Here is a 19,010-nt window from a genome sequence, read left to right on the forward strand (position 1 = left end):
TTTACTGGCCTCGTCCACTGTTTAAGGCGCGTTACTATCGTCCGTCATGGTGTCACGTGATAAGGTCACATGTGTGAAAAGGGTCAATAAGGTGCACTAATATCACAAGGCACACGTTCAAATTTCTGGCCAATTTGGAACTTTTTGGGGTGAGCCTTCCGGAAAACACTGTAATAAATAAAGTAGGGGTGTCATTACATTAAAAAATCCAATAATGTATCCCCTATTTGTCCAATACTTAATGAAGTGTGTTTGCTGCAGCTATTGGTGCTCCCGGCGGCATTAAGCACCTCTCCTTGCATGATGTACGCCGCAATCTCAAATTAGCAGCGACTGCAGGAAGCAGTGCACAAAAGGCGGTTTGATGAGTCGTCTCCATGGCGCAGCGCCTCCGGCAAGTTGATTTAGCGTGGCGCAGCAGGTGGCCAGAAAGACACTTCTGCCTAAGACAGCGGCAGTCAAACATTTCCCTTCAGCGGGCCAACGTTTAAAGGGCAGCTGTGCCCGTGCCACACTGATGATTCCGCTTTTCCTACAAACTCATGCGACGCAGCTTGTATTGCTGACATTTAACAGGTAGCTGGATTTCTGGTGCAAAAACAATTACCTCACTCCCTCTTTTTTTAAAAAGAAAGACTATACTAAAGTTAAAATAGTTAACCATTGCATGAAATCATTCACAATCCTCTATTCTTCTAAATCAGGGGTGGGTAAACATTTTCCCAGGGGCCATTTTGTAGTTAGAGTCTCAAATCCAATATCTGTGCAATCCATGAGGAAAAGAGATAACAAGACAATCCTTTTTTTCTTGTTTTTATTAACCTGGCCAAGTTGTGCTTCATTGTGCACTCATTTATAAAGGGACCACTTCATCCAATTGGTTTTGAAACATACAGAACATACAAATATATTTATTTACATAAAAATGTGAATTAAGAGTAATAGCAAAGTAGTATCTTCCTTTTTTTAAGCACTAAATTTGATCATTTGCATTAAATAACTCAATACGGTTACTTCTGAAGTGTCTTATGGCATGAAGTATAGTATCTTGAGAAATAAAATGTATTTAAAAAAAGCATCTACAGAAAAATGTAGTCGTGAACGCAATGAAAAATATAGTTTTTATGGGGGTACACAAAACTGAAAGGGGTAGGAACTCCTTGTGAGTGTAATTGTATAGGGAAGGCCGTTTCCACAAATGTTATCTATTTGATAAATGGTAGTCGGCATATACAGCTACATATGGGTGGGTGGTTTGGAGTGGTGCATGGCTTTGGCAACATCCAGTGGACATATTTAAAACTGCGGGTCATTGTTTGACGAAAAGCAGCTCATTTTTTTCTTATGCTTCTCTGTTATGAACATTCCTAATACAATTAGTATGCAGTGAGGCACTCAATTTTCTTGCGACATGGCAGGGGGAAAAAGTGAGACCAAGGATTCTGATGTGGTGCACACCTTAGCCCTTGACAATAAAACTAGTAATAGTATTAGCAATGGAGGTCGACCAATTATCGGGTGGGCCGATATTCTACACTGATATTTGGGTATTTATCGGTATCGGCATGTTTATTTATTTGATGCTTCGATTATTAAACACAACACCAAACCAATATTAAGCTTTTCTCTCCCTCTCATGTCTTCTGTCTCTGACGCTATACATTGAAAAAGCGACCAGGGGCGGAGCCACTTAAGCAGGAAGCTATCACTGTCTACAGTCTACTGGAGCGGGAGTCAGGGCTGTCGCGAATATTTTTCATATTCGCAATTATTGAAATGTCGAGGAAATGTCATCAACGTGCAGTGACGCACACGCAGAAGCAGACAACACACTTTCCTTCACGCATACTCGGATTTTCCTATGCCTCTCAGCGCTGCAGTGTTGTGATTGTTGCCTGTATAATCTGTTTATTAAGAAATATTGATTGGCATGATTGATTGGCAGTTGTTCACTGATTGCTGTAACCTAAGCACCATGGTGATTGAGACCCTGGTTTCATTGGATTTTCCCGCGTAAAGAAATGTTTGAATTGAATTTAAAATCTGACTCCCCTCACTTCTGTTTGCAAAGTAAGACACACTTAAAACCTATTGTGTTGTGGGGCTATAGAGAAATACTGTTCCAGACTCATTAGTCGTGTGAAAGTAAAAGATTAGTCATGTTAGTTGTGTTGAAATTCTAATGTATTTCAGAGAGTTTTATTTAACTTTATAACAAATATTCTTTTTTTTTTGCATTTTAAACATTTATGCCAATTTTAAGCTTTAACAGCAAGTGAATATTGGTTACCTGCCTCATCTTCCTTATGCCATGAGGCTCTTTAACTCCACCCGGAGGAGTAAAAGGCCACATTAAACCACACCCCCACATTGCAAATAACCCTATTTTTATTACAATGTGTATTTTAAGTAGCACTCTTTAACTACTCTATATCAACACGTTACATTGGGTATTTATGTATTATATTCCTTTTACTTTATTATTGTTTATTTTCAACACAAGGATACTGCTGCAAGTGTGAATTTCCCCACGGGGATGAATAAAGTATCTATCTATCTATCTTAATTTACAGTATAAGTATCGACCCTGGAAAACCCATACAGGTCGATCCTTAATTAGCAAGCTAATGGCAAGCCAAGCCACCCTGTATTTTTTTTTCGTTGCATAGACTTTTTCATAATGGAGGATTACTTAACTATTGATGCCTTAATTAAAAAAGAATGGCCTCACATACCTTATTATAAGTTAAAGTAAGGAGATACAATTTATTTTTACGCTGCAGTTTATATATTGCCTTATTGCTCTGCCAATCAAATTAATATGATGTATGGTCATGTATTTGTAAAACTGAATGCCTCACCAGATATAAACCACACGGCACTGTTAAGTGGTATTTAATATCAGTTATTGTTGTCTGACGTTTTTGCATCAGAGGTCTTTTTGTAATCAGATTGCCTTTAAAAACTATTAGATTTGAATGATTTTGTTTATGATTAATTAAAATTGCAATCACAGAGAACTATTGATAAAAATAAAATCCTTTTTATGGGCACATCGCCCAAGCCTAAACTGAATTCTTTGGAAGATTCACTAGTCATCCAATTTTTCCCGAAACAAAGAAGAAATCTCTTGATAACTCCACCCACCTGATGTTTTGGGCTGTGCGGTGTCTCCAGACAGTAGACCAAAATCGTCCAAAGCAGACGCAGCGGAGGCAGACGATACTGAGGAGGCGGCGCTGCTTGTGGCTGCCTGAGGAGCTGACGGACCGGATAGGAGAGAACAGCCCAGTAGAGATGCTTCTCCAGTGATGTGATCTGATTCAGAAACATACACATCAGTTGGATGCTTTCCCTTCAAACATTCATTTGTGCCAGGTTCTGATTCAGTGAAAGTTACCTTTTGCAGAGTCCTCCACAGAACCGCCGAAAGGATCAGACAAAGACAGCAGGTCGGGAAGCATAAGTGAAGATACGTCTGGAGATTTCAGTCCTTCGATAAGCTTCTCTGAGGATTGACAAGCAATTCACAAAGAAATATTCAACATTGGATTTGTGTTGCTTTAAAACATCTAGAAGGTTTTCATCATTGAACAAATAAAACTGATGATTGTTTTTTTCATCATATTGGAACGCAATTGTATCGTGTCTTTGTGCATAAAATCTCAGCTACCTGGTGCAGTAGACAGTTCCAGGGTATGGAATGGATCTGGAACGACCAACAGTGACGCTCCTGGATCAGGTTCAAGTATAGTTGATGGTCGTTCAGCTACTAGAATAGAATAGAATAGAATATACCTTTATTGTCATTGTTACAACAATGTCAGAAGGGATTTATTTCAAACTTTTCCCAATTAATTTAGATCCGTTTTTATGTTATGGATACCTTGTGATGTTTGTTCCGAATTTTCCCCATCTGAGGTCTGCAAGCCTGGTATTAACTCTCCACATGGTGTTTCGCATTCCGAGGACATGTCTGCAGACCACAGCCAGAATTGAATAATTCCAGAACGCCACATTGAAGCAAATATAAATGCTTTACCGGTAGGCTTTCCATTTTGCGGTTTGACCTCCTCGGTGGCAAAGCTGGAGAAGCTGTCATTGTCCTCAAACGGGTTCCAAGTGGGTGGTGCTGTGGTGTCGCCACTAGAAGTTGGAACTTTGTTTTGGTCCTGGACTACATTTCCATGAGGCTGGATGGATCCACCTTGAGGCCTACAGCACGACATAAAATTAACTCATTAAAAACGAGGGCCTGAAGAATTTTGATTTCAATCAACTTACTGGATGATGACTTCCTCTGCTACTTGTGAGGAGTTTTCATTGCCTCCATTGGTGGCGCTTGTTGTAACGTCACTTGGCGTACGTTTGTGGCTTTGCACCTCAGTTGTCTTTGGGGAAGCCGGAGGAGTCTGATTTGGGAAATATACACAAACACAAACTCTCAGGCACAGTAAATACAATGGTCCCTTTTCATACAAGCTTAATTCAAATTTACAAGCACTTCACAGAAAATTAGAGCACTTTGGCATTCTTGAAAACACAACCTTAGAATCCAAGAAATTTAGAGGATTTTAAGCACCCGTACGAACCCTGCTTACCATCTCAGCTGCTTTTTCCCCGATTTCAACGGCAGATGACTGCTGCACAGGCTGACTCGTTAGCTTCTGTTGCTCGTCTGCTGATTGCCCGACGACTGATTTAGTGGGAGGCAACTGAGCTGTAGACGTTTGAGCCTGGGGGGGCAGTTTGCGTCGTACAGGACGCTGAGGTGCAGCCGGGCTGGACGGACATGGAGCCGCCTGCTGAGGTGCGACGCCGGCCACGTTCGGGGACGCATTCCCCTGCTGGGCTGTGGCCGTCTGTGCCTGGGCTTGCGGTTGGACGTCTGCTTTAGAAACAGGATCCGCTACGGTGGCAGGAGATTCAACTTCTGCTGCTGAGGCAGGCTGCACGTGACAAAATCAAATAACTGTTGTCATCGAAACACTATTTCAAATGGCGGTTTATAGTATGTACCTGTTTCTGCCCCATTGCAGCTGGACTACTGTTGTTCTGTGAATGAATGAGAGGCAAAGCTCCCTGTGCCTTCTGTGACTGCAGGGCTGCAGCTGGCTGGGAGAGGTCCAAGCTGACTCCTGTGAGAGATTGCACATGGACATTTGCAATGTTGGAAAAAGACCAAGAATTGCTATTCACCAGGGTAAATCCGTGAAATGTTTGAAGCCGCTGTTAAGTTGCCGTGAATGCCGTGCAGTTCGATTCAATTCAATTCATTTAAATCAAAAGTCTTGTTTTGGTGGCAGTGCCAGCTATCTGTAAAAGGGCCTCTTTCGGACACTTTTTTCAGGAAATATGAATAAAAAGGATTTTAATAATATGAATGTATTTAAGAGACATTGAGATGTATAGGTCTTAAGAATGCAAAAGGTACAATAAAAGGAAAATTTAGTAAAATGATAATTCAACAAAATAACATTGTTATCTCTGCGATTGGCTGGCAACCAGTTCAGGGTGTCCCCTGCCCACTGCCCGGAGATGGCTGGGATGGGCTCCAGCCCCCCGCGACCCTAGAGAGGATAAGCGGTGCAGCTAATGAGATGAGAACATTGTTATCTTATGTATCACAGGTATACACTTGGTCATATCATTCCCCTGAGATGGTGAACCTCTACAATAACAAGATCATCACCACAAAGGCAGCTATCTGGGTATCATCCCCCCTATCTTAATTAACAATAAAAATAAAAAGATAATAGCATTATAGCAATACATAGTTAACTATCAAATACTGCAGATAGAAAAAATATTTAAATACAGGAATTATGTTTCATATTTAACATTTACTTTTACTTTAGAATTTAGTTTTATCAAAATAAAAGATATATTGTTTTAAATGAGCAACATCTGTCATATCAGATAGTTTGGCTATATTTTATTAGCATGTAATCGAAAAAATATTACTGAAGAATTAGCAAAATAATTCGTCAATGGAATTTCATTTTTTTGCAGCCTCTTTTTCGCTATAAGTGGCAATAAGAGTAAAGGTATTGGTTTAAGAGAAAAAAATAGATTATAGGTATATTCTAGGTAGTTTTTTTTTTTTTATGCCAGAGAATATATATTTATTTTAAGTGCGTCATTTAGAAGGGAAGATATTCTGGACTTTTACACTATCCTCCATTATTTCAAAATGATAAAATAACAAATATAACAAAAGAATGGCACAGTAGAGCTGGCAGTCTGAAAAACTTGTGCCACATACCAACCGGTTGAGCAGCCCCACCGGGAAGATTAGCTCGCTTCCGAGGTGTAAGTGCAGCGGGCTGAATGGGAAGGATGCCGGCTGCGGGCTGAGTATGAACCGCTTTGGGCCTCTGGCGAGGAGTGATGGAAGTTTCAGTAGTTGGGATCGGGTCTGTGAGCCTGGGGACAAAGATAGTTGCTAACCTACTTGCCCATCACCTTATAATTATACCCTGTGTCACACATCATAGCACAGCTTAAACAATGAGACCTTACAAGGAGAGACTTACCTAGGCTTTGCCTGACTCTTCTTTGCTGCTGCAGCTTCACTTGCTTTGATTGGCTCAGGGAGTTTGGAAGGAATTGAGGAATTCTTAATGCAAAAGAAGAAAGAAATATCAACACCAACACAGGACGGACGATAGCATAGAAGGCAGTGTTTTCAAGAAGTTATCTGTATTTGAAGAACATACTCCAAAAAACAAATAATATGGACAAAAAGTAAATAAAAATACCAACAGACCTTCACATTTTGAACAGGACAAGTCCGCTGTGCCAGTTTAAAGGCAAAGTGGGACACCTGGTATATATCTGGCCTTTTGTCTGGGTCAGGCTCCAGCATATAGCCTGCAAAAACATGACACGTTCCACCGATATTACCAATAATTAAATCACAAAACAGATCACAGTTACTATGTCATGACTACATGCCTTGGTCAGAGCACACTCAGCAAAACGTTTTATTAAAAAAATAATATTAAGAGTGACTAACGAATGAGGCAGTGGAGATCGTAAGAGTATCGGGAGTTGTCCGGAATGGTGAAACTGCCATCACAAATAGCCACCTGGCTTTCACCAAAGGGCAGAGTGAAGAAGCACAACTTGTAGAGTAAACAGCCCAGCGCCTAGAGAAGGAAAACCACATGCAGGACACACCACGTCACACCCAAAACACCAAACCCAGACGAGAAAAGCCATCAAAACACAATCGGGACATACCGCAACAAACCACAACAACCAGTTAGCTTGCTTCCAGTTTGTGTTATCTATCACAGTCACTTATATACCCAATGCACAATCTGTATTAGTTGCACATCACCTTGTTCATCAGTTTTAAAAAAAAAAGCATGCTGTCATGTTATAAACAGAACCCCTCTGCGTTTAATAAATAGCGAGCTATTCAGGAACACGCCCTTGGGTGTCCAGAAGCGAGAGAAATTCCAGGTCCATTTGCCTCGATGTCTAAAAATAGAGGATACAGTCGGCGCTTTCGATGCATAGCTCCCTTAGCAGCACAATGCAACCAGTGCAATCTTTCAGAGAAGAACTAAGTAACTCAAATTCCAAAGTGATGTATTTTCACCCTTTCAGCAAAGTATGTGGTAGATATTAATCTTTCAAAATTGTCTATGTACTGATTAAGCAGAGGGGGGTAAATGTTTGCCTACCCAGATATCTGCCTTTGTGGTGATTATCTTGTTATTGTAGAGGTTCACCATCTCAGGTGCACGATATGACAAAGTGGTATACCTGTTATGCATAAGAACAATACAGTGAGCGTGAAAGAACATACAATTTTCCTAATTCGAGATTAGACATAAAAAAAAAAAAATAACACTCACTTTTTAATTTCTTCCTCCACCGCAGCAACACCTTCGGTCTGTGGACTCAAGGCCTTCATAGTGGCACTTCCAAAGTCGCATAGCACGTAATGACCTTTGTCGTGAAGGAGGATGTTCTCCACCTATAGAGAAATAGAAATGAGACATGACACTTTGAAGCAATCATCCGGGAAACCGCAAATCATAACTTTGATGAAACCAAACATCATGTATATTGATAGTGGAACTTTTGGCTCAATTCCTTGTTTTAAACAGGGGTCGGCAACCTTTTTGAAGGGGAGACCTACTTTTCTGTTACCGATTCGCACGAAAATCTACCTGATAAATGCGCATGTCTAACATTTTACTACTATGCTGTAATTAAATAGGCTCAGTCAACCATTAAACATACCAGTTACACATGAAATTTCCTAGATAATCACAATGACTCACGATATATTTGGAGAACCAATCTGCGGGCTACTCATGTGATCTTAGGGAGCTACCTGATGACCGTGGACACCATGTTGGAGACCCCTGATTTAGAGAACCTAATTGAACCTACCGAAAACCTAACAAATATATTCCATCCATCCATCCATCCATTATCTGCACCGCTTATCCTCAGTAGGGTTGAGAGGGTGCTGGAGCCCATCTCAGCTGTCCTTGGGCAGTGGGCAGGGGGACACCCTTAAATGGTTGCCAGCCGGTCGCAGGGCACACAGAGACAGACAATTCACTCGCTCATTCACACCAAGGGACAATTTGGACCGGCCAATGAACCCAATATGCATGTTTTTGGAATGTGGGAGGAAACCGGAGTGCAGGGAGGAAACACATGCAAGCACGGGGAGAACATGCAAACTCCACACAGGAAAGTTCGAACTCATGACTTCAGAACTGTGCTGCACACGCGCTAACCACTGCGCCGCTGTGGTGCCCCAAATATATTCCAATATGACCCAAAAAATAAATTCATATTTTCTTATGCTTTTGCCAGCTATGTTTAATTTTCAACAGGAAAAAACGATTAATATTGTGTATAAAAATCTCTATATTAAAAACATTTGATGAAACAAGCCGGTATATTTTAGTCACCATCAGTAGCCTTTGTTTCTATTTTAGCAAAATTGGGCTAATTAAAAAAAAAAAAAGAAACTGGATGGAAAAACAAAAAAGCGCAAAAAAAGCTATTAACCAAAAATAACAATTTCATCAAGCAGACATAAAGTACAGTAAAAGACAAAATCACAACGGTTCTTATTGTATAATGCAAAAGTGAATCAAGATCATCTGAGGGGCCATTGAAAACCTTATTCGCTTTGAATATGTGTTCTTATATGACACAGCTAATTGAGCTTGGAAAACAATTAGGTACAATTAAAATAGTCATCACAACATATTTAAAATCTCGCAAAATGAATTAAAAATGTAAAATACAAGAAGAACAAGTAGGTTTTTGACATGTGACCAATTTGATCCGCATTTATATAGCGCTTTTCAAGTCAATGACTTCCCAAAGCGCTTTACATTGTGCTTCACATTTCCCAATAGCGGCCGTGATCTGTGCAGCCATGTAAGGCGCTAACCTGTTTATTGGGGGTATTGGGGGTTCAGTGTCTTACCCAACGACACTTCGGCATGTAACACGGACAAGCCGGGATTCGAACTGGGATCCCTTAATCCTAAAACGATCGCTCTCCCTCCTGAGCTACTGCCGACCAATTCTGCTCGAGTTAGGCACCTTAAGGTCTCTGTGCACAATAGGTGTCTTGCGCTGGTGCAGGCGAGACACGGCGTCGCAGGTGTCGCAAAAGATCTGAAGCACCTCCGCTTCTGTGAAGCCGGTCTGCAGCCTTTGATTCATCAAATTAACAACTTGGCCACCTGCAAAACAACAACCACAGGATGCAGTTGCGTTTTTAAAAAAAAACATGTTCATGTGAGTCATGCCGATAAAAAATATCCTCTTCGTAATTGATTTAGTTCCACCTGAACCTTTTAAAAAAACAGCTGCATCAAAGATAACTAAAGTGGAAAATCTTTTTTTTCCAGTTTTTTTATTTAAGTGGGTGAAAACACGTCATGTACCAATGGCAGGGTTGTTTTTATTCCATTTTCACAGGTGATTTACTCCAAAGGAGCAATACAGTATGTGATTATTTTATAAAATAGAATCTTTTCATCCTTACTTGGACCTACTCAACAATTCGTTTTGAATAGCTCAAAAACTCACATTAAATCAATTTTAACCGTGTTTTTAAATAAGACTGTTAAATGTAATCTACGGTGATTTCTCAGTTTTTGCGGTTAATGAGGACCAGAACCACCCGTAAAAAGCAGCTAAGTCGTGTCCCACTACTTTTAGCGGCCTTCTTTAGAGCGGAGTTGTCGACAGAGAGAAAGCAGAAAAAGCAGGAAAAAGAGAGATAGAGAACAAATGGAAACTCAGTATGTAATTTATATTACTCTATGTATTTTTGGGGTGGGCCTTCATCAAAGAACAAATTGAAACCCAGTATGTAATTTAAATGAGTCAATATTTTTGTTTTATTTGAGGGTACTCTTCTCAGCGAGATGTAGAATAATGCAGAGCAGGTGTTCGGTCACAGTACAGTATGAAAGACGTTATCATATGAATTGGCTAATAGGCATCAGAGACGTTAAGTCAAAGGGTGCTGGCCAATCGGCTTGAATCTTGGCTGCCCGAAACAGTCCTTAGTGGTGCAAGAAATATCAGTTGCTTTTTTTTAAATTTATTATTCTACCTTTTTTTCCGCAAAGGAGTGAACCAGCGATAACTGAAGCGTACCTGTAATTAAAATATTCGACTAGAGAGAGTGGGAAGTCTTTGAAATGGTGCAAAAAAAATCTCAGTGGAAGTCGAGCTGTTAAAAATCTTCAACCTTCCTTTTTTTGTAGCAATTCTAAATATGTAAACGTGACTCAGACTCGAAAATGTTACACAATCAAAACCACACCCGCTTCCTTGAGTGCTCTCACCCTTGCAGTAGTCCATTAGTATGAAGACCTCCCACACGTCCCTTGACCCCATAGCTGTGATGCTGGAGTCCAGATATCCCACAATATTCTTGTGGCCAACGAGGTCTTTCTGCAAAAAAGACGAGACACAAAATAGCATCGTAGCACAGAAAGTTTAAGTCTACCGGGCCAAGTATGAGGCTGACCAACAAGAATGTTTGGGAGCAAAGAGTGAGTGTTTTTCTCCCAGTTATTCACAGAATGCTTACAGAATGGTGTACGAGTAACCAATAATTATAGTCAGGCAGTTTATAATGTAGTCTAACAATGCAAAGATAGTGAGGGCTACAATGTGTGTAGAAAAGGAATGAGGCAAACTGTTAAGATAAGACTGCCCTGTGGAAATTTAAGTCAATGTTGGTTTTAAAAGAAAACACTGGAGGGTGGAGCTGAAAAGAACAAACATGTCAGATGGTTAGCTCCACTTCAACATTCCAATTGATGTCTGCTTCTAAGATTATAAGTGAAAAGAAAACAGTGGCATATTAGTACGCACTAAAACGGGCTGCACCACAATTAAATCAATTTTGGATGCTGACCACCAGTGTGTGTAATTTGAAACATCTTCAATATGACACATCACAGAACACAGCACACATGGCATCTGTAGAGATAAAATTAATGTGCGGAACCCAAAAGAAAAACGGTTTCCAACAAAAGGAAGCCCATGTCGCAAGATTTAAAAACATGTATTTGACACAACAAACGGTTCTACTCAATAAAAGCCAACTGCTGAGCAGATAAAAACTATTACATCAGGAAAATATGTAGTAGCTTATTTTATTTTATTTCGTTTTTGCATGCAAAAACAAAGCGGCACCTGCAGGCGATGCAAGGCCGGCATGCATTTTCATCTACTCACCATTATTTGAATCTCGCACTTGCACACCTGCAGATCGTACTCATTGTTGACGTACATCCTCTTCAGCGCGCAGCGTGCGCCCTGGTTTGTTTTCACCAGGAAAACGATTGCAAAGCCGCCTGTTAACACACACAATCACAATAATTAAAAAAAAAAACAATGTCGTTTTTGACAATATTTGGATAAAGGCCCACAAAGAGTGTACAAATACAACAAATGAAACAGTCAGAAGCCCTTACAGTGTTATGCATTAGTCATGCCTTAGCTGTGGGCTTGATATACAGAAGAGGCCTAACTGGAGGCCTTACCATCTGCTGTAGCTCAGACCACAAATTCACTTTGTGCAGTTAAGTCAGGATCGCTCATCTTCGATTTCAGCCTGATGCAACGTGCTTACCTTGGCATGCAACGCCGAATTATACGACAGTGTGGTGCATTACAACTGCATGAGAGATCCGTGGAGCCTAATGTACAGTAAGTTTCGACACAACATTGGGTAACCCGGCAATACCTACAGAGAGCCAACTTAAGAGCTACATTAAGTTCGACTTTGTTGTAACTTTACACCATAGCGGTAATATAAAATATCATGCATTCCATATGCTAAATGGAAGACTCTGACACATAATTCCACTTTTTTTTTTATTCATAAAGGTACATTAGCAGTTAGTGCAATTGCTCAATCCACGTAAAAGGTATGAAAATTGGGCTTAAAATAGATGCAACTCATTTCTGCACAGAAAATATAACTACAGCAAAAATTCTCAAAGTACTATTAATGGTCAGTTAAAAAAAGGCTTGTAAGATCCTCGTTTTTACCTCATTCTATTAAATAAAAAGCTAGATCATAAAGGTGCGCATTAATAAGAATGGCTGTCGAGCATCTCCAAGTGATCACTTTTCAGAGGACAACAAAAATGAGTTGGGTCAATCGTTTAAACTGCATCAAGAAATATAAACAAGCCGTTTTCAACACTTGAGATTAACCAATCATTTTGACACAATTGTGGATTGACCAAAATTGTACAGCTTTGTTGAATTACGTTAAATATACCAAATTGTAACAGTACAATTAAGCCACACACCAGCAAACTAGGTTGGGCAAGTAGTTACACTTTCAGGAGCAATCTTCTACCTGTCTCATTTTTGGCATGTGATTGGCGTTTTATCCTATTGTATTTTAATGTCAGTATTAAGTTATATTTTAATATATGTTATTAAGAAATTGGTAATACATTATGCAGAATACTTCAGAATCCTGAGATGGGTTCAATCAAAAGAGGATTTGGGGGGTGAAATCCCTTTCAAAAATGAATTAGTTGACTTTTTTACCGAATTGATCTTCCAAGTTATAAAAACATTTCTCATTGCAAACTGTAAACAGTATTGACATAATTAATTATCCCAAAGCATTAGGTCAGTAATATCTTTGTTATGACTCATATTGCCACTCCTCACATTTTATGACAGCACAGGGCATGGAATTAACATGGGAAACCAGATGTTTATACTGCCTTAATCTTATAAGCAGGCAAAGTGGATTTTATGTTGTCTTATCCTCCCACCTCAGTTGTACAAAATGAAATTATCCCTCAAGTCAGATTTTAATTGAGTTTCGTTCCCGCGATCGATGATGGCGCTCTCTTCTTGGCTCATTTACCTCAAAAAGGAGACTATAGGAAATCAGTTGGAAGCGCTGAATCGACTACAGTAAGGGTGGGGAAGATACTGATCCCCCTCCCAAGCGATTAATCCAATCCACAGCACAGTTCTAGAAACATCAGAGGGTCCGTTAAAATTGTTCAATACGGTGAGGTAATGGTTTGCGCTTCTGGGTAAAAATGGCAGCTTGTGGTTTGCAAGCACACCCTCATTTTTGTCTAGGGACACTTTAGAGCCTTGAGTCGACCTAAAAAACATGATTTTGGAATGTGGAAGGAAACTGCGGTACTGTCAGAAAACTTCAGGGGGAATTCAAGGGCGACTACAACAGAGATCCTCAACTGTGTGTCAGATTTGCTGGCTCCGCCAAAGTCAAGGAACGTGTCAACATACAAATCTTTTAAGACACTATCTTGTACTTCATAACATTTTTGTTTTTAAGGAGTAAATAGACATTATTCACATGTTTTTGTATTATTTTTTTGTGCTTCTTAGCCATTTGAAAATACTGTCGAGTAATGATTACATCACAGTTACTCAGGCTCCAGCTAATGACCAATCACGGCTTAGCAGAAGAAAGCAGGTCGACTGTGATTAGTCGTGAGAGAGACTGAATGTGATGTCATCTTTTGCAACAGCATTCTCAAAATAGCCACTCGGGGATGAATTAAATTGTGGATTTTGTTTTTAACTCACAATTTATAGACATAATCCTAATCAAAATGTTTAGACTACGGGGCTGGTTTAAGTTTTTCTCTGGGTTGACTTCCACTTTGAGGTACAGACGCTCCCCTACTTACGACCATTCCACTTACGAAAAACGGTAGGCACAGACATTTTATCCAGGATGTCGAAAAATATTCGGACAGTGCTGTAGATTAGATTTTGTATTGTTTGCACCTTTTCCGAGAACAGGACAGTACTGTAGTGCTTCTTTCCGCCACTACCGGAGTGTGGTGCTGTGAGAGCTCACCCAGCATCCACCCCGAAGAAGAAATCCGCTTCCTCTTCCTAGTTCGTGTGTAAACATTCTATACTGTATCTGCGGCGCGCTAAGAACTTTGACATTTTTATTGTTTAATATCTCGTGCATCCATTCAATATGGTTGGTGTAAAGTGACTTTTATTTAAAAATTAAAGTGGAATAAGAAAGCTTGATGCGGTTGAGAAAATGGTTGGATCGCTTTTTTCGGCCACTTTCTACCACGGAAGAGGAAGTCGCCTAACTTTTGAAGCTCATTCTCCAAAATTAAGTTAAACTTAACTTTATTAATCTTTATAGAGCATATTATTATATTAAATGTTTCTTTTTTGTACAAAACAATACAGGTTACTTATACAAGCCTTAAACATACGTATATAAACCTTTAACATACATTACATACAAAAGATAGCACTGAAGCAACTTAAGAAAAAATTCAACTTACGAACGATCGTCCGGAACCTCGTTCGTAAGTAGGGCAGCGTCATGTGATTTCAGTTAGGCTACCATAACTGATACATCTATTGCTCTTTTGTGGCTATGATACAGTAATAATCTAGACATCACATAGACAAAGTTGAAATTTCAAGAAATATATAAATTACTAAAGTATTTCTCTCAATTGTTTCTTTCGCAGACTTAGTGAAATTTAACCAAAATGTGAAGTGTATTAAATCGCTAAACTCAAAAGTCTAGAACTTGTGCTAGTACCAGTCTGACAACTTTGGTTCCTCCCACATTTTTTGTTTTATGATAATGGAATTAATATTTCAAAACTGCATTTTGTATTTCCTTGGGTTGTTTCTGAGTGATATTAAAATTGGTTTGATTATCTGAAACGTTCGTGATTGATAAATATGCGAAAAACATAGAAATCAGGAAATACTTTTTTTTACTGTAAGTGTCATTAAGGTCAGTTGAGTAGAATAGGACTAGGGATGCTTGATAGCAATTTTTTCAGAACGATTTTTGATACTCAACTCATGAGTAGTCGCTGATTACAATAAAAACCCCTATGCCTTCTGCAAAGCAATGGCTATTTTTAAAGGAATGGTTTAAACTCGGGCAGCATGGCGGCGCAGTAGTTAGCGTGTGTGCGGCAGAGTTCTAAAGTCATGAGATCGAACCTTCCTGTGTGGAGTTTGCATGTTCTCCCCATGCTTGCGTGGGTTTCCTCCCATATTCCAAAAAAACATGCTTGCCAGGTTAATTAGCCGATCCAAATTGTCCCTAGGTGTGAGTGAGCGAGCGAATTCTCTGTCTCTGTGTGCCCTGCGACTGGCTGGCAACCAGTCCAGAGTGTCCCCTGCCCACTGCCAGAAGACAGCTGGGATGGGCTCCCGCTGCCCTACTTAGGATAAGCGGTGCAGATAATAGTTGGATGGATGGATTAAACTCCAAAAATAATGTTTTCTTTAAAGAAACAGTGTGTATTATTTGACCAATAGATGTCACTGTATAGTGTAGTGCAACTGATAATGAGTTCCACAAAGCACAAGGAAGAATACAAAATACAGAGACTCAAAGAGACTAGACCGCACCTATTTTCTTGTCATTTTTTGCTCAGCCTTTCACACCGCAATGGAGACCCCTGCACTTCACTATACAGCGACATCTAGTCGATACCTGATATCGCTACCTGCCCATCTCTATTCTTTACTATATAAAGTGGGTGAATTGCAGCACTATTTCACAAATATGAATGCTCTTAGTGTCAATGATCAACCATGAAACATTCAAGTTGGATATTATTGTCCAAAGAATGTTACTCTAGCTTAGAAGGTACAGTGTGCAATATTTGACCACAAGATATCTCTGCAACCAAAAACAAGTGCAAAAAAGCACAAGGAAGAATATAAACTAAAAGATTTCAAGTGACCAAAACATATTCTCCCCTCACTGTATTCATAGCCTTTAGCAAAGAAAAAAGGAAGAGGAAAAAATACAATAGGAAGAGAAAAAAATGGAGATAAAAACCTAAAATGGAAATGAAAAAGGAAAGAAAAGAAAGAAGAAAAAAGGAAAAGTGAAGAAAGAAAGCAAAATTCCCCCAAATGAAAAAGAAAAGCCAGAGGAAGAAAAATGAAAAAAATATAGAAAAAAGGGCTAAAAGAAATACAAATAAAAGTGAAAATAAAAAAAGAGAATAATCAAAAAATAACAAATATAATATTCAAAATGACTAAAAATATATATATCTTACAGCCAAGTCATGTTTATTTGTATAGCCCTTAATCACAAGGAGTCTCAAAGGGCTGCACAGACCACAGATTATTGCAAACTACAGACTATTATTACACCATCCCTTGATCTAGAACCTCCATGGTGGCAAGGAAAAACTCAAAAACCTCAACATAAGGAAAATGAAGAAACCTTGAGAAGGGACCACACATGAAGTAATGCCCCTTCCGAGATGACCAGGCTGCAATGGATGTTGCAATAACAAATAACACAGATATTGACAAAAGGAAATATAGGCCATTCATAAGCTAGAGAACAAAGGTGTGTTTTAAGCATAGATTTTAACAGTTCCACCGAGGTTGCAGACAGTGGAAGATTGACTTACTAAGTTCTAAATGTTTTCTTTTTCTGCAAAAAAGGAAATAATTAAAGTGATGCGTCAAAGAAATAAAAGATGAAGAAGGACAAAGTTTTGAAGGTAGCCTTGGTAGCAAAATAATGACCAATTATGTCAGCTAAGTCAAGTTAAGTAAAAAGTACCAAGTATCATGTTTATCTGTATAGCCCTTAATCACAAGGAGTCTCAAAGGGCTGCACAGACCACAGATTACTTCAAACCACAGACTATTATGACATTTCAGAGAAAAAAACTTTCCATTTGTCCTGGAAGTGTGTGCCCTCACAGTCAACTTTCCTTTTTATACCTGTATATGCAGTCGCCATGTCAGAAATTGTGTTGGGCTAAAATTCTCACAGAAAGCCAAGGGCAAGGTGGTGAAAAGGAAACTGCCATCAATTGTTAAAATGGTGAATTTTTTTGGGGGGGGGGGTACAAATTTATTTTATACTATGGTCAACATTACTAAATGAGGATTATCTGTCAAATACATGCTAAACTCTCAACTGCCAAGTATTTTAAATAAATACATGTTCGCATGGTAGTTTATATAATTTTGGTTATTATATAAATCAATGGGGCAGCACGGCGGGGCAGTGGTTAGCGCGTGTGCGGCACAGTTCTAAGGTCTTGGGAATCTCCTGTGTAGATTCAAATCCAGCTACCGGACTTACTGTGCGGAGTTTGTATGTTCTCCCCGTGCTTGCGTGGGGTTCCTCCCGGCACTCCGGTTTCTTCCCACAATCCAAAGACATGCATTTCAGGTGGATTGGCCGGTCCAAATTGTCCCTAGGTGTGAATGAGCGAGCGAGTTGTCTGTCCCTGTGTGCCCTGCGATTCGCTGGCAACCAGTTCATGGTGTCCCCTGCCCACTGCCCGATAATTGCTGGGATGGGCTCCAGCACCCCCGCGACCCTACTGAGGATAAGTGGTGCAGCTAATGACATGAGATATAAATCAATGTACTTTATAAATAAAGTTTATTTTAACCACTGGAAGGCGCTAATTAACACACAATGTCCCTTTAAGATAATCACTCACGATCTTTGCAAACAGTACATTAATTGGGAATTTTATTCAGGAAAACCATAATTTGTAGTTAGGCTCAGGAAATGTAAACAAAAACTGACATGAATGTACCAACAAATGCCCCCATTCACCTTCAGCTATGATCTCCTCCACGGTGACTTGGTGGCGGCCCACAGTGATGGCTCGCCCGATGAAATTCCCCCCGGCATGGCTGGAACCAGAACTGCTACCACCTCCTCCGGAACCCGGTCCGGAGCTGACCAGTTCCCGACGGTTATCAAAGAACTTTCTCATGGCATCCAAAAAAAACGACGAGGTTCCAGAATGGTGGCTCAGTAAGGATGCTTTAGCAGTCGCTTCTTTTTATGCAGCATCCAAACGCGGAAATCGGCGCCGATGACGACGAAGCGAAGATTTTTGGTGACAAAATGAAATTTAGCACGGAAAAACACGCTCGCGCTTAGATGTTATGTAATTGAATGACACACTAGCGAGGAGGCTATCGTAGCATCCCGAGGGTAGCGTGTACAAATGGTCCCTTTTCAGCTATTTAGCTCGTTTTATCCGACGAAAACATCGGGGTTCTCTTCCATCTCTCGTTGCTGCTAGCTAGATGCTAGCTCCTCACGCGCTATGACATTTCGCGTTTAAGGTTAACCGGGTTATCCTCTGACGTCGTAGGGCTTCGAAAAGGATGGAAAACGTCTTGGCTCCGTCGATATTCCCATCCTTAGTCGAACTGCGCGACCGGACGGTGGCACCTAACCGCACGGGTAGCCATTTAATCACATCAGCTGACGAGAAAACGGATTTTTTTTTTTAGAGGAAGGAGGGGGGGTGCTAACCCCCTATAGCGCTCGAGGGGGCCTCTTCTTGCACAAAATATGACGTGACACTTCTCTAAAATTACGAAATTATGTTTCTTTTTTATTTTAAATCAACCATCGGCTCGATATTGCAACCACAGCGTTCCCTGGCTGCCAAAGATATCGCAACATCCCGAGCTGT

The 19,010-nt window shown here is 40.0% G+C and overlaps 1 protein-coding gene across 2 annotated transcripts in view; it reads right to left on the bottom strand.

The window, feature by feature from the left end:
* LOC148350570 (AP2-associated protein kinase 1-like) overlaps positions 1 to 19,010 on the bottom strand; it is a 33,253-nt gene extending 14,243 nt beyond the window's left edge. For both annotated transcript variants that reach the window (XM_088355337.1, XM_088355338.1), the window contains exons 1-18: positions 18,134 to 19,010; positions 11,752 to 11,870; positions 10,851 to 10,959; positions 9,592 to 9,734; positions 7,869 to 7,990; positions 7,695 to 7,776; positions 7,019 to 7,151; positions 6,770 to 6,873; positions 6,537 to 6,619; positions 6,266 to 6,426; positions 5,020 to 5,138; positions 4,602 to 4,949; positions 4,285 to 4,412; positions 4,043 to 4,215; positions 3,887 to 3,976; positions 3,674 to 3,772; positions 3,401 to 3,508; positions 3,148 to 3,318 (exon numbers count right to left, since the gene is read on the bottom strand). In XM_088355337.1, coding sequence (XP_088211463.1) covers positions 3,148 to 3,318; positions 3,401 to 3,508; positions 3,674 to 3,772; positions 3,887 to 3,976; positions 4,043 to 4,215; positions 4,285 to 4,412; positions 4,602 to 4,949; positions 5,020 to 5,138; positions 6,266 to 6,426; positions 6,537 to 6,619; positions 6,770 to 6,873; positions 7,019 to 7,151; positions 7,695 to 7,776; positions 7,869 to 7,990; positions 9,592 to 9,734; positions 10,851 to 10,959; positions 11,752 to 11,870; positions 18,134 to 18,296 — 2,455 coding nt within the window. In that variant the 5' untranslated portion in view covers positions 18,297 to 19,010. The remainder of the gene's footprint in view (positions 1 to 3,147; positions 3,319 to 3,400; positions 3,509 to 3,673; positions 3,773 to 3,886; positions 3,977 to 4,042; positions 4,216 to 4,284; positions 4,413 to 4,601; positions 4,950 to 5,019; positions 5,139 to 6,265; positions 6,427 to 6,536; positions 6,620 to 6,769; positions 6,874 to 7,018; positions 7,152 to 7,694; positions 7,777 to 7,868; positions 7,991 to 9,591; positions 9,735 to 10,850; positions 10,960 to 11,751; positions 11,871 to 18,133) is intronic.

Source organism: Urocampus carinirostris, chromosome 16 (genome assembly GCF_059441175.1).
Source record: "Urocampus carinirostris isolate Australia breed hairy pipefish chromosome 16, RoL_Ucar_1.0, whole genome shotgun sequence".
In the NCBI taxonomy this organism is placed as follows: Eukaryota; Metazoa; Chordata; class Actinopteri; order Syngnathiformes; family Syngnathidae; genus Urocampus; species Urocampus carinirostris.